This window comes from Oncorhynchus gorbuscha, linkage group LG10, assembly GCF_021184085.1.
Source record: "Oncorhynchus gorbuscha isolate QuinsamMale2020 ecotype Even-year linkage group LG10, OgorEven_v1.0, whole genome shotgun sequence".
In the NCBI taxonomy this organism is placed as follows: Eukaryota; Metazoa; Chordata; class Actinopteri; order Salmoniformes; family Salmonidae; genus Oncorhynchus; species Oncorhynchus gorbuscha.
The window spans coordinates 33675300-33690118 of record NC_060182.1 but is presented as its reverse complement, the minus strand read 5'-3'; the positions used below and the strand labels follow the sequence as shown (position 1 = coordinate 33690118).

Sequence of the window (14819 nt, the reverse complement as noted above, 5' to 3'; positions counted from 1 at the left end):
TGCTTAAAACCATGAATTACACAGTTGTAGGACTGTCAGTCATGTGTGAAGCCTCACATTCATTGTTGGATGGAGCTACTGTCCCCTCATAGAGGTTGCGCTGGGTTGTTTAAGTCAGACTGACAAAATTGTAGGACCTCTTCCCAGTGTGAGATCTTATGTCATTTGACCAGGGGCCGTAATCCATATGTATCACACGAGTAGGAGTGCTGATTTCGGATTAGTTTTGCCTTTTAGATCACAATTAATAAGATTACATGGAGGGAGGGGGGACCTGATCTTAGATCAGCACTTCTACTCTGAGATACTTTGTACATGGGGCGGCAGGGGGCGGCAGGGTTAGAGCGTTAGAGCGTTGGACTAGTAGCCGGAAGGTTGCAAGTTCAAACCCCCAAGCTGACAAGGTACAAATCTGTCGTTCTGCCCCTGAACAGGCAGTTAACCCACTGTTCCTAGGCTGTCATTGAAAATAAGAATTTGTTCTTAACTGACTTGCCTGGTTAAATAAAGGTTAAAAAAAATACTTTGTACATACACCTGCATTGTTTGCTGTTTGGGGTTTTAGGCTGGGTTTCTGTACAGCACTTTGAGATATCTTTCCTATATAAATAAATTTGATTTGATTTGATTTGATTTGATACTGCCCCAGACTTTCCCTACAGGATGTCATTCAGTGGCCAAAGCTACAGTGTATATTGAACATTACTAGGTCATCTTGGTCCAAATTTTTCTGTAAATAAAACATGCCTTTTTCTTATGAATGTACAACTGGCAAAATAAAATGAATATTGTATTATACCAACTGCATGTTGAGCTCAATTTGTGTTGCGTTTCTCAAATTGCTAAGAATATGGATCCCATAGCAACTGACGTCAGCATCCAGATCAAAATGCATCAAAAGTAGACTTTATTGGTGAGTTGGGGGAAAAAACAATCCCTTTAAATACTGTACAACAGGATATCTTAGAAAACAAAGCCATACCCCTCTAATATTTTGAAACCCCATTTCACTTCTCAGTTGGTTTTTCAATGTCATACATTTGCAAACGTCAGTCTGGGAACCATTTAAAAAATGTTGGAAAGCATGCTACTTTGTTGCTCTCTACCTTGAGAAAGTGTTGTCTTTCAACAAGGGAATGTTCTGACGTATTTAAGTCAAATCATTGGCACTGAATTCCAAACATTACTCTTGTTTAAGTTAGTGAATGTCATTAGATTTGTATGATCATTTGGAATATAGAAGGCACAAACTTGTGCCCAGGTTATATTGGTGGTTCCCTGATGGTTAAAGAAAATACAAAAAAATTATATGGGTCCTATTCCATTTCACATGAGATTCTTTCCAATCTAGATGCATTATCCATATGCAGCTGATGATAACCTACGCTTTGCTTTTTTTGGTGACCGTTGCAACCCCCTCCATTGAACTAGAGGAAATCACTGTTAATATTTTTGACAGTTTCAGCCATATAAATGAGAATCTGTGGATAATGTTAATGACCAAGTATTACTACAAACCTGCTTCTCATACTGCATGTACACACGATATGTACATTACATATGAAACAAAGTCATAATTCATTTGCAAAAATAGTAGCATCTGATAAACATTATCTTTACAACGACAAAAAAAGTCAGATAGCCATTTCAGTATAATACAAACAAAACACACCGATCCCACAACCATCACTCGATGCAGTAGAGCAGGGGTGTCAAACTCATTTTGCCCCAGGGGCCGCATTCGGTCTTCAACGAGGTACAGAGGGCCGCACTGAAAATTGTTTATATTTCCTCTGCGTCAAAATAGTCTATCCATATTTTGTATTTTTTTCCCCGATGCTCCCTGACTGTCTAGCTTTCATTTCGGTGATAACTGGACCCAGTCAAGAAACCTTATGGTCCATTAGGTCCATTATCATTTCTACCCAGTTTTGATATGGTTTTAGTCATTTTAAAGTATATTGAGTTTGTTACCACTCAAAAAAATGTTTTTCTAAAAATACATTGTACATTGAAATTGGATTGGACCCCCCCCCCCCCCACGGGCCGTATGTTTGACACCCCTGCAGTAGTGCATCATGTGATGGTGAACACCAACAGCTCATGGCGGTGCAGATGTTGGTGTTGTCTAGTCCTGCTGTAGGTGGGCAGGTGGGCCCTCAGCACTTTCCTCAAGTCCTCATTGAGTAGGAGGCAGATGATAGGGTTGACCCCTGCCTGGGCGAAGCTCATCCACACTGTGATGGAGAGGTACCTGTGTGGGATGGAGCAGGACTTGACAAACACCCTCCAGAAGCAGGCCATTATGTAGGGAGCCCAGAGCACCAAGAACAACAGGGTGATGATGTAAAACATCCTGCCCAGCCTCCTTTCCGTCCTCACCTCCTCCATGCCCATCAGACGCCGGTGCTGCTGGTTGTGCAAAGTCTGCCTGATCCCAAGCAGGGTGGGGGGCATTGGGCCCCGGCCAAAGCCTGCGATCCAGTTGGCTGCTGCCTGGCCCGTGGCTCCTGGTCCATGAAAGGTCCAGTTCTGGCTGATGGCCGGCACTAGCTGGACAGGCTTCATCTTGCGGTGCTTATATTCAAACAGCAGGAGTTTGGCGTAGAAACCGTGAGTGGCCAGGACCACGACGGCCAGCATGAGCATGAAGCCCAGAGTGTCATTGGTCTTAAGGTAGCGGTGCTCGAAAATGCACTGGTCCTCATCTTGAATGAACTTGTACGTCCCCACGTCAAAGACGGGTGGCGATGCCATGGCGATGGCCAGAGTCCACACCATGCAGATGATGGCAGCGCAGGTCCAGACTGTCATGCGCTTGGTATAAAAACGGTGATGGGCAATGGCCAGGTAGCGAGTCACAGCCACACAGAACAGCATGAAGGCAGCGTGAAAACAGAAGAGCACAGCCAGGAAAGCCACCACCTTGCAGCTGAAGGTGCTGTAGGTCCACGCGGAGCTGTTGTGGACAGACACCAGGACGAAGGGGAAGCAGGCGGCAGAGCGGACAACATCAGCCAGGCACAGGTCCAGCAGGAAGAAGTAGGGGGCCTTGTGGAGGGCCCGGTCTCGGAGGACCAGCAGAGACACCAGCAGGTTGCCCACCAGGCTAACACAGAGGATCAGGCCCAGGAACACCAGCTTGATGTAGGCGGACACAGCTGCAGCCGAGATTCCTTCACTGCTGCTGGTGCTGATGCTGCTGGCCCTCTGTGAAGCCAACACTGCCAGCAGGCTGCCTGGTCCATCAATGCCAAAGATCTGGGTCTGGTTAGACATGCCTCCAGCTCTGGGATTCTAGAGGCGGGGTGCTAGGGTGATTCTACCCCTTCTCTCTCTCTGACCGACGCCACTCTTCCGCCTCAGGCAGCCCTCCTCTCGTCCGTCCTGGTGGATGTCTCTGTCCCACTTACAGGGAGCTCTGAGGATCCTTTCTACATAACAGACTCATTTGTCCTTTCTCCATTACATTCAGCACCTGTGAACAACGAAACAGACAGACAAAATAAGACTCCAGGAGGGCACATTTATCCATTTGATCTGCATAACAGGCCGTCTTATATGTTTTTCAGACCGATTCAGATGCATAAAAACAACAAAGAAAATAAAAACATGGCTTCTCAGAAGCGTGTGTTGGGCAACAGTGAAGATATCTCCGCCTTACTGTTTTTCTATGGCTGGGATCAGATCAGCAGTTCTCCAGCATGCCAGCTCCTTGGCTCGCTCAGTAATTACCTTGCCCGTTGCTAAGATACAACAGCTCACATACTTTGTGCAAGTGTGGGTGTTTGAGTGCATGCATGGGGGTGTATAGGGGATGGGGCAGAGCAGAGCACAACCAAGCAGATCAAATAAGACAGACAGCATTAGCTTCCAACTAATTCACATTCTAAATGTGAAAATAGTGTTTGAGCCAAAAAAAAGTGTAATTAAAAGGACACTGTAAATGTAAATTAAGTTATCATTATAGCTGAACAAAGGAGTTGGGAGGCAGATGCGGGTTTCTGAGCGTGTCTGAGAGTGAGGGATTCACCTGTTGACTTCAAGGAATATAAATTATTCCCTAATATTTGAATACACAGACCTCCCAGTGGAGGCCTTAACATAATAATAATATAACAAGGAAATGTCTACATAGCATGCAGAGAATTTTCTATACATTAGAATACCCTGACTCAAGCATGTTTCAACTTAATTGTAGAAGGAACAGGTACTATAAAGAAATGTAACTAACTAGGCCGCGGAAATTCATTGTTGTGCCCAGCGAGGAAATATTCAGCACAATGGACAGCGCCACATCAGCGCGAACTAAAACAAAGGATTGATCGCAGATTTCAGCACCACTGTCACTGTACAGCGCCATGTCCATGAAACTCATGATAACAACAAACCTGTTCTTGGGGCTGGGCCTGCATGGAGGCACTACATACATTGAAGATTATTGCAATACTGCTCTCGTCACAATTAAGACTGTGTAGATGCATGTCATCTTAATCACAGGCTTTGGCTACTAATGACTAGCTAAACTAAGAAACATATTTCTGCATGAACACACATTTCATCACTGGATTGACTCTTGACATGTTTTAAGTAATGCCCTGTGAACGTCCAGCATGGGAAAGAGATATAAGGTGCATCGTAATGTCACATTTAGATTATTTGCTTCATATACAGAAAAAACTTACCTTCGATTTCTGGGATACAGTTTTGGAGAAGATACAATGTTTCACACCGGAAGAAAATTAAGAAATGAAGCTACACGAAAGCTACCGTAATGAAAAATAATATAACTAAATAAAGTTCATGTTCATGACAGCCAAACTACACAAAAACGATGTCTAAATCTGAAATGTCATAGACTACGAATTGCAAGACAGATCACTCTGGAGTCAGATGTTAACAGGATGTGTGATTTAGCCTTAAAACTATGTTTTAAGTGAGAAGTAGGCAGGTCTAATGCTGAAAAATAAAGTAAATTATTGCCTACTTCACCCATATTTTCTTGTTTTTATTGCAAAAAATGTAGTGTGTAGTTCCAGTAGTTAGCTGCACCGCTACAAAGAATACTACTGAAACACTACCAAGATTTTTATCTAGTTCAACTACCACCAAGTTACTGCAAAATGTAGTTAAACTAGTTGAATTACATGTAGGCTTTAGTTCACTACTCCCCAACACTGCTAGGATATGTAAAGATGCGGGAATCCTCCTTCATAGAAGCGTCACTGACATTGTATGAACACATTCTCCAGTCAATATTGAAACCACCACACTCAAGATAGGCTATGTCTGTCCTCTCTGAGCGATTACACAATTGGGTTGGGCCACAGGTAGCATAACGTTTACTGGGCCTCTTAAGCATAAGTTTCACACAGACACAGACCAAAGGATGTGTCAAATTTTCGTTTCCACAATTTCATGTCATTTGCACTATCATCGGGTAGGCTATTGTTGCGCCAGGTCCGAGGTAAATATAGTCTAAAGACAATTTAGGTGAGGTAACAGTAACAGCACGTAGGCTAACCTCTATAGCCTGCAATACAATCTTCCTCTACATCGTCAGATCCAAATCTTACATTTTCATACACATAAACATACATTGAAATATCGAGTTTCCCTCGACTAACGTCTTGACGCCCCTTGACGCATATCCACAGTCTTCAAAATAATCTCGATGAATCTCTATTTTCACGATGTAGAAGCAAACGCTGTGCATTTATTTACCCAATAATTTGCAGCCAGTCTATGTTGTTGTCCGGTGAAGGTCCACATTGCATGTGTCTGCCTGGCGGACGATGGGAGCGCATTTGATTTGTCATAGGCTATTGAAAATGACAAAAATGTATATTCATATCGCATGTCTAGTCGACAAAAGTCAAAATAAAAACGTTTGGATGTTTAAATGAATGATTTTAAAGTAATCCCAATTAAATGGCTGCGTCTGCCTTCGTGGATGCTGTTCGCCTGTTCGCGGGGTTCATCAGTTCTATTCCACTCCGTACCCTTGCTCCTTTTACATAGCCTCGTTATTGTTATTTTATTGTGTTACTATTTCCTTTATATTTAGCAAATATCTTTCTTACTTTTAACTGTGCATTGTTGGGAATGGGCTCTTAAGTAAGCATTTCACGTTAAGTCAACACCTGTTGTATTCGGCGAATGTGACCAATACATTTTGATTTTAATTTGATTTGAATCCCCTATCAGAATCATAATAATCTTTATTTGCCAAGAAGCCACATTTGCATGTACCAGGAATTCCCTCTATATGTAAAAGGTCAAATGTCATGAAGTCGGAATGGCAATGCACTGTGACCTTAAACAACCTGGTCTCTATTCTGTACTTAAAATAGAGACACACCATTTAGTACGATATGTTACATTTTGTATGGTATGTATTCATTTGTGATTACAATTCGTATGATATGTTAAGTATTGCAATTTGTACTATACCGTGAAACTTATTTTAATAGCCTTGGCATTCATTTGCTTAAATCACTGAACACAACAGGTGCTTATTAGAGACAAGCTTCTGTTTGAGCCAGGCGGTCTATTTTCTATTTGAGGCAGGTGTCTGTACTCCCGAAGTTGTTGACTGTTGTTGTGCTTGCCAGTTAGCTAGCAGTTCTCAGCTTTTAGCAGCCAATGGCTAGCAGTTTCCTACTGACAATAAAAACAGATGATTGTCATCATTTTTTTGAGTCATTACTGAATTATTTAATGTAACAAATCAAACATTAAACCTTGAACAATTAATTTAGACCTGCCATTTATTTGAAACTGTTTTTTTATTTGTTGAAATGTGTGCAGTTGCCTAGCTATTAAAATGGACAAATGTAATTTAAGTTTTACGGTATGTTACAGATTGCAATTTGTAATATATGTTACGAATTTTTAATATGCACAATATGTTACAAATTTGCTAAATATATGTTACGAATTCCAATTTGTTGTTGCTAATGTTATCTAGATGGCTAATGCTAACGTTAGCTAGCTGGCTAATGTGAGCTAGTCTAGGGGTTAGGGTTAGGTTATGAGTTAAATTAAAGGGTTAAGGTTAGGTTTAGGGAGGGTTAGCTAAAATGGTTAAGGTTATGGTTATCTAAAAGGGTTAAGGTTAGGGTTATCTAACATGCTAAGTAGTTGCAAAGTAGCTAAAAAGTAGTAAATTATATAAAGTGTGACATTATGATAAAATTCATCCGTACTGAATAATACCTATGTAATTTGGCCCAACAGTAATTATAAAACACATGAATAAGAGTTGCTTTATGACAATTAAAACATCATAAAAATTAGATCCTTTATAGGTGCACAAAAATATTGTAAGTTAACAAGCATTATCCAAAGAGTGTGTAGCTCTCTGTGTAGTTAACCACAACATTCGCTGGGGGGCAGATCTGTCCTGTTTTTTGTATTTTTCAGCTGTTAAATGAATTGCTATATTGCAGAGGGGGCATAGCAGCAGGAAGTAGGGGTGCTGAGGGTACTGCAGCAACAAAAGAAAACAAGTAATATACATTAACAAAAATATATCTTATTTTTGGAAAACATATTTTTTTTTTTCACAAATGTAGTGCAGTGGGTCTTTACTAGTATTATCAGAGGATATAGACATCTGTAGCATGGACAACAAAAAAAAAATTCAGCAACTCTTAGGCAAAAATAGGTTGTTATATAATTAAGAACAGTATCTTGAGGGATTCAATAGTTGAAATTGTTAAGAGTTGACCTGTCCCTTCCTCTGGGATTGTCATTCTAATGGAATCCAGACAGAACAAAACCCTGTCCTCAAACATTTACACCAAAAGGTGCAAAGTTATGGGCAAAGACACAAAAACATCCACATCAAATTAAATATATTTCTTGATCAAATAACATGGAAAACAACCACTTTTTGTGCAGTATTAATTTACCATCCTTACAAACCCCTTAATGTAATTATGCATTACTGTCATGCACATAGCCGGGTCATCTAGGTTTGTACCTATAGACTTTCCATCACCATGATGAAAAACTATGCACAATACAGTAATTGAGTACATTGAGACATCAAGTGGTTTGTAATGATGTGATGTGGCTCAGATGGTAGAATGTGACACTTGCAATGCTAAGGTTGTGGGTTCAATTCACATGGGGGGGATCAGTACAAAAATGTATGCACTCACTATTGTAAGTTGCTCTGGATAAGAGATATTACACAAAAAAGTTATGAATGGACTATTTCAGTTTTCACGAACAGTAAAATAAGTTGCATTTGCAAAGTATTTCAAGAAACTGAAAAACATACAGTACCAGTCAAACGTTTGGAAACACCTACTATTCAAGGGTTTTTCTTTATTTGTACTTTTTTTACATTGTAAAATAATAGTGAAGACATCAAAACTATGAAATAACACATGGAATCATGTAGTAACCAAAAAAGTGTTAAACAAATCAAAATGTATTTTACATTTGAGATTCTTCAAAGTAGCCACCCTTTGCGTTGATGACAGCTTTGCACACTCTTGGCATTCTCTCAACCAGCTTCATGAGGTAGTCATCTGGAATGCATTTCAATTAACAGGTGTGGCTTGTTAAAAGTTCATTTGTGGAATTTCTTTCCTTCTTAATGCGTTTGAGCCAATCAGTTGTGTAGGGGTGGTATACAGAATATAACCCTATTTGGTAAAATACCAAGTCCATATTATGTCAAGAACAGCTCAAATAAGCAAAGTCCTATTATTTCATAGTTTTGATGTCTCCACTATTATTCTACAATGTAAGAAAAAATAAATAATTAAGAAAACCCCTGGAATGAGTAGGTCTGTCCAAGCTTTTGACTGGTACTGTCTATCAAACAGGTATTTTTATATTCCACAAATATTATCAGATTAACTGTTTTGTACAGATAATTATCAGACACAAGTTACAAATGCTGGTAAACACTAATATATTTAGTTGCCTTTTATTCCATAAAAGTAGTGCACTGGGCCTTTATTTGTCCTATATTAGCAGACAAAAAAAACTTTTGTTGTTTCTCAGTAGCCACCTAGCAATTTTATGAATTTTACCTTTAGCTAGGTAGGTTCACATTCTCCCAATCTCAACTAGGTACCTAGCCATTTCAGGCGAAAATCAAGTTAGATTAGCTTGTCTAACTATTTTAACTGGCATGCCTACTGGCAAGGTTCCTAGACTTTAGAAAATACTAAAATTGCTTTATTTATTGGGTTATTTTATTTACCTTTATTTAACTAGGCAAGTCAGTTACGAACAAATTCTTATTTTGATATTATTTTACTATTTCTTACAATGATACTATTTACCAGTGTAGCAGTTGTACTAGACTCCTAAGAATCAATTCAATATGCATAATTACAGAGGTATGTTTAGATAACTTTTTTTTACATCAAATTAGGTGTAATTATGGCTTTAGATTGAAGGAAAAAGCTGTTTCAGGTGTTTGAAAAATGCTACATTTTCCAACCACCAACCCTCCACATACTTTGTGCCCCCTCTAAAATAATGGGTGCATGACACCCCTGACTACAGCTGGGAGTATGTGTATGTCAGTATTTACAGTGCCTTCAGAAAGTGTTCACACCGTCGTTTGACTTTTTCCACATTTTGTTGCTGTAACGTGTACACTGGGAGTCAGGAAACAAGTACAGGGAGTCACTAAATAACAAACAAACAAACAAAAACAAACAAACAAACAAACAAACAAACAAACAAACAAACAGTACAGAAATGGAACCACTGAAACAGAAACAATTACACCCAGGGAAAGAACCAAAGGGAGTGACATATATAGGGAAGGTAATCAGGCAGGTGATGGAGTCCAGGTGAGTCTGATGAGGCACGTACCGGATAGTGACAGGTGTGTGTAATAATGAGCAACCTGGTGACCCCACGACAAGGCCGATGGCCACAGTCATGGGTCGGCTCAGCCTGGGGGGTTAGGGGCTTGGTGATCTGAGCCTCTGATGATCTGCTTGATAGACCTCCCAGTGTTTTTGAGGAAATCTGAAACTACGACGACGACTCATCCACCGTAGTAGCGTCTTCCTCATTTGAACTGCTAGTACCTTCTTGGGTCAGGGTCATCGACAGGGTTGCAAAGGGTCGGAAACTTTCAGGTACATTTTCAGAATTTTTCTGGACATTTTCCATGGGAAATTAAGCCAGGGAATTTTGCTTAAATCCATAAAATTGCTTGTAACAGTGAACCTTTTGTGGGGTACACATAAGGCAATTATAGGTCTTGTGGAATATTTTGGTTAAACTATCCCCAATTCAATGGAATTGCAACCCTTTGCATGCACAGTGCATTCTTCCATCACATGTACAGCTGATTCTCAAGATCTTGCACACTAATGAGATGCTATTTAGCCCACACTACTACATTGTCTGAGCCAAGGACTACATGCTTTCTGGTAAGTTTTGATTACAATACTGGGTAGGGTGAATATATTTTATATGACATTCTTTTTTTGTAAACTAGTAAATAGCCTACAGCAAAGTGTGTTTAAATCATTTCTAACTTAACAATTTCTGCTAGTTAGTTTTTGATACCATGTGGGGTTTAGCTTGCTTGAGCCTGCTAACTAAGTGTTAATTCACCTGTTTTCATACATGTTTCATTTAAAAAAAAATCTTACAAAGGGCTTGTTTAAATCTAACTGCTTAACTATTTACCGGTACATGGAATTGTATTGGTTGTTTTTTAAACTCTTTTTTTCCCCCCTAATATCTACAGGAAATGTGTGGAGATATTTCACTGCAGCTCATGTAGAATGAAAAGCTGTGTACATTTTCAAATACTGTGCCAAATCATGTGAAGAATGCAAGAATCATCTGGCCAAGTGCATAAAGTTCCCTCAGCATTCACAACAAGCAACCTCTGACAAAAGACCCTCTACTTCTATTCGAGGTGAAAATTATGAATCAGACATCTTATTGATAGAAACAGCTCATGGTCCTCCTTGAATCAAAGTTTTTTTTGACTCAATGGAGGAACGTAGTCAGAGAAATACTGATGAATGTCTTTCTCAAGCTGTGCATGCAACTAGTTCACCTCTGATGCTCACAGGCAATGTGTATTGGAAGAGATTTCTGAATGTTCCTCACGGAGCATACACCCCTCCAACCAGACATGCTTTATGTACTCATTTGCTGGATGCAGAGTTCAGAGTTCAAGTGAAGGTCAAGCAAATCATAGAGAAAGCAGACTATTGCAATCATCTCTGATGGGTGGTCGAGTGTTCGTGGGCAAGGAATAATTAGCCCTATCATCTCCACCCCTCAACCAGTATTCTACAAGAGCACAGACAAGGGACAACAGACACACCGGTCTCTACATTGCAGATGAGCTGAAGCCAGTCATCAATGCCTTTGGACCACAGAAGGTATTTGCACTGGTGATAGACAATGCTGCGAACATGAAGGCTGCTTGGTATAAAGTGGAGGAATCCTACCCTCACATCACCCCCATTGGCTGTGCTGCTCATGCATGGAATCTGCTCCTCAAGGACATAATGGCACTGAAAACAATGGATACTGTTGGGTGGTCCTTTGCATGTGGTGATGTAAGTTTCCTTTAATCAATCTTCCAGATAAGACACAGACACCTTGGTATAAAACTCTTTAGTAAAATGAAATTACAGACAGAGATTCACATACAGAGTACCTCAGTGGTCTATAGAGACAATCTGATAGGAGACAATGCCATCCTGTCTGATGTTCAGACTCTGCTTGTAGATGTAAGAGAAGAACACCGTACTGCCCTGTCCACTTCACTGTTGCTCCAAGCACAGGAAACTGCAGTTCTGAAATAAATCAAAAAGTGTGAAGGCTTCTGCCTGAAGCCCATACACGCCACAACGTACACGTTGGACTCCAAGTATGCTGGCAAGAGCATCCTGTCTGGTGCAGAGATCAACAAGGCCTATGGTGTCATCACTACCGTGTCTCGCCACCTTGGACTGGATGAGGGCAAGGTTATTGGCAGTCTGGCGAAGTACACTTCCAAGCAAGGGCTTTGGGATGGAGATGCAATATGGCTGTGGTGCCAACAGATCTCATCAGCCACCTGGTGGAAGGGACTTTGTGGGTCTGAGGCTCTTTCCCTGTTGCCTCCATCATCCTCCAAATCCCACCAACATCAGCCTCCTCAGAGCGCAACTGGTCCTTGTTTGGGAACACACACCAAAGCATGAAACAGGCTGACCAATACAAGGTTTGAAAATTGGTGTCCATCTGGGCAAATTTTAGGCTTTTTGAGCCTGACAACAAGCCATCCTCAACAAGGTTGTAAAGTGACAGTGAAGATGAGGCCCCAGAGGTGGACATTGAGGAGGTCCAGGGAGGAGACATGGAAGCCTGAGAGGAAGACAACCAAAGCTTTAGTTTTTAGACTATCATTTTACATATGTATGTTGAATGTTTTTGGGAGATGTGATGGATCATTAGATATTCCCTTTTGTTGTTCAGTGAAATCATCCCATGTGAAGAGTCAGCTAATTTAATTAAAGTTCAATTCGTAACTAAATAGTGTTTTTTTTATTGGAAGGATTTAATCATTTGCAATTATGTCTACTTATGATAAGGTAAAATGTTTGTCTCCATATATGGTAAATATATCCAATGCAAAAAACATCTATATTTAATTGGTATTAATATTAATTCCCATATTTCCATTAATTCACATATTCCCAAGGAACTTTTCCACCTGAATATTCCCCAAAATGTGCAACCCTAGTCATGGATGAATCTGAGGTGTTGTCTGTTACTTCAAAAGATAGCAAGTGGCCACTACACCTCTTCCTAATCTGCCTGGGAGCTCTCGGGCCCTGTATCCTCCATAATCAAGACTCCAACTTCTCTGGCCATGCCATCATCCATTGATGTCAGCTGCTTATCATCACTTCTGGGAGAGATGGGGGGGCCTCAAGGGAAACCTCTATCTGGGAGTTGCTACCTTCTGTTCTACTGAACTCAATAATGGGTGGGATCCGAGGGATGTTCTAGGAGACTTGGGAAGCTGGTGCTTGGCTTCTGAATTCTGAAGGACTTTGTTGTCCTCTGTCTCGTTCTCTGCTTCTTGCCTTGGATCCTCCGCCTCCACCTTCGACCCCTGCTGAGGCACCTCCTCTACATCTTCCTCCTCCGCCACTACATCTGGTGTGGCGGGATGCACACTGATATGAAACATCTTCCAGTGAAGGCATGTTGGCTTGGATCTCTGTGTGAGGTGGGTCAGGTTCGATGTGTGGTTCTGATTCAGGGTGGAGGTTCCTCCCTCCTGCTCCTCTTCGGCCTCTAAGGTTTCAGCCATGCTGCTGTGGAGTGATGTTGGAGACAAGCTCAGAGGTGTGGGGGTACTTCTATCTTTGGGCTCCTCCTGGGGTTGGTCGTTGAGTTTCGCTATTTAACAGTCCAGTTCCGGTGAAGGTTCAGTTGTCAGTTGGTTGACTTGGGATGCTACAGGTATGGATAGCACTTCATTGATTTGCTGTGGAAGGCACATGAGGTTATTGTTCACCCAGTGATAGTGGTACTGGACAGTGTTCCATCTGCTGATGGAAGGTTGGCTAGGAGAGGAGAAATAGGTCTGTCATTGGCAGTCTGTAGGAATAACATAAAGAGAAATAAGTGACAGTGACAGGCTTTGAGGTAGTATGGTCCCAGATCTGTTTGTGCTGTACAGGCAACTCCTATGGTCATTGTTTGGTATGAAATGACGATAGGAGTTGGCTATACAGCAGAAATAGATCTGGGACCAGAATGGCTTCGAGGTACAGGGACTAGTCATAAAGACGATGTATGCATTCACTACTGTATGTTGCTCTGGGTAAAAATGTTTGCTAAATGACTCAAATGTAAATCATTCCTGTAACTGTTTTCAAAGTGAACAGCAGCGTGTCATTCCTAAATGGGTCAGGGTGAAATATAAAACAGAGAATCTAGTATATTATAAAGATATGTACACAAGTTCAAAGATAACTGGTAAATACTGATGAGTTATTCCACTGTTACTTCTAAGTCGAGCTCTCGTTGAAGAATGACTGGGCACACAGGAGTGGGCTTCACCATCTCTGGCACCGGCGTAGTCAACGCTTCATCTGCAAAATCAAAGGTCAAAAGTCAATCACACTAACCATTATTCTAAATGTACACTTATTGTGTTTCATGTGCAATTATATTCAAGTACATTGGATGTATTGGACTGGCCTGAGATGTAACTGTACGATTGAAACAGTGAATATAGCGAGAGTCAAAATAAGGATCTGAAAATGTCTTCTTACTCTTTTGTTTCATCCTTTTACAACTATGTAAAAACTCTGATAGTCACATGCAGCAGTCCTGCTTTACCTTCATCCTCTGGGAACTGCTCAAAGTAGTCCGAATCCTCCATACTGAAAGGAAAGACATTCTACTGTTAATCAATGGCACTGCAATGAAGACACTCGCAATACTAGTTTAAAGATAAAGACCTTTAAATAAATGACACATTAATGGCACTAGAACGGTGACCACAAACTGTTAGGGCCTACATAAAGTTGTCCCAACAGCATAGCTTTCTTTACAGCACCATGGTGTCACGTTGTATAATGATCGGAGACAGGCGCAGGAATAAGAAAGTGTTTTTGTATTTTCTCCACCCAAACAAAAGCGTAAGGTGTAAACATCAAAATAATACAAAGGCCGTAACCCAATAACACGTAGCATGTAAGCCAATACGACAGCACAGGTGCTCACAAGACCAACAGACATGGTAACATAGGGCACACATATACACATTCTAATCAGGGGGAATGGGAACCAGGTGTGTGTAA

At 40.8% G+C, this 14819-nt stretch overlaps 1 protein-coding gene and 1 long non-coding RNA gene across 6 annotated transcripts; both read right to left on the bottom strand.

Moving 5' to 3' along the window:
• Positions 1-651: 651 nt before the first annotated feature.
• Positions 652-5978, bottom strand: LOC124045097 (probable G-protein coupled receptor 173). The gene is made up of 2 exons (XM_046364332.1): positions 5725-5978; positions 652-3478 (listed from the first exon to the last, which is right to left on the bottom strand). The coding sequence occupies exon 2, from the start codon at positions 3277-3279 to the stop codon at positions 2077-2079; it is 1203 nt and encodes a 400-aa protein (XP_046220288.1). The 5' UTR covers positions 3280-3478; positions 5725-5978; the 3' UTR covers positions 652-2076.
• A 6118-nt stretch (positions 5979-12096) lies between these two features.
• Positions 12097-14819, bottom strand: LOC124045922. 5 transcript variants are annotated; one of them, XR_006840925.1, is made up of 5 exons: positions 14538-14773; positions 14356-14399; positions 14020-14105; positions 12802-13495; positions 12097-12363 (listed from the first exon to the last, which is right to left on the bottom strand). It is a non-coding gene; the product is annotated as an uncharacterized LOC124045922 (long non-coding RNA). The 5 variants fall into 5 exon arrangements; XR_006840926.1 differs by lacking the exon at positions 12097-12363 and having other exon boundaries at positions 12545-13574; positions 13971-14105; positions 14538-14819; XR_006840928.1 differs by lacking the exon at positions 12097-12363 and having other exon boundaries at positions 12545-13574; positions 13998-14105; positions 14538-14817.

Bases quoted from the DNA above. Each gene is read 5' to 3' on its own strand.
- LOC124045097 (XM_046364332.1), bottom strand. From the start codon at position 3,279: ATGTCTAACCAGACCCAGATCTTTGGCATTGATGGACCAGGCAGCCTG.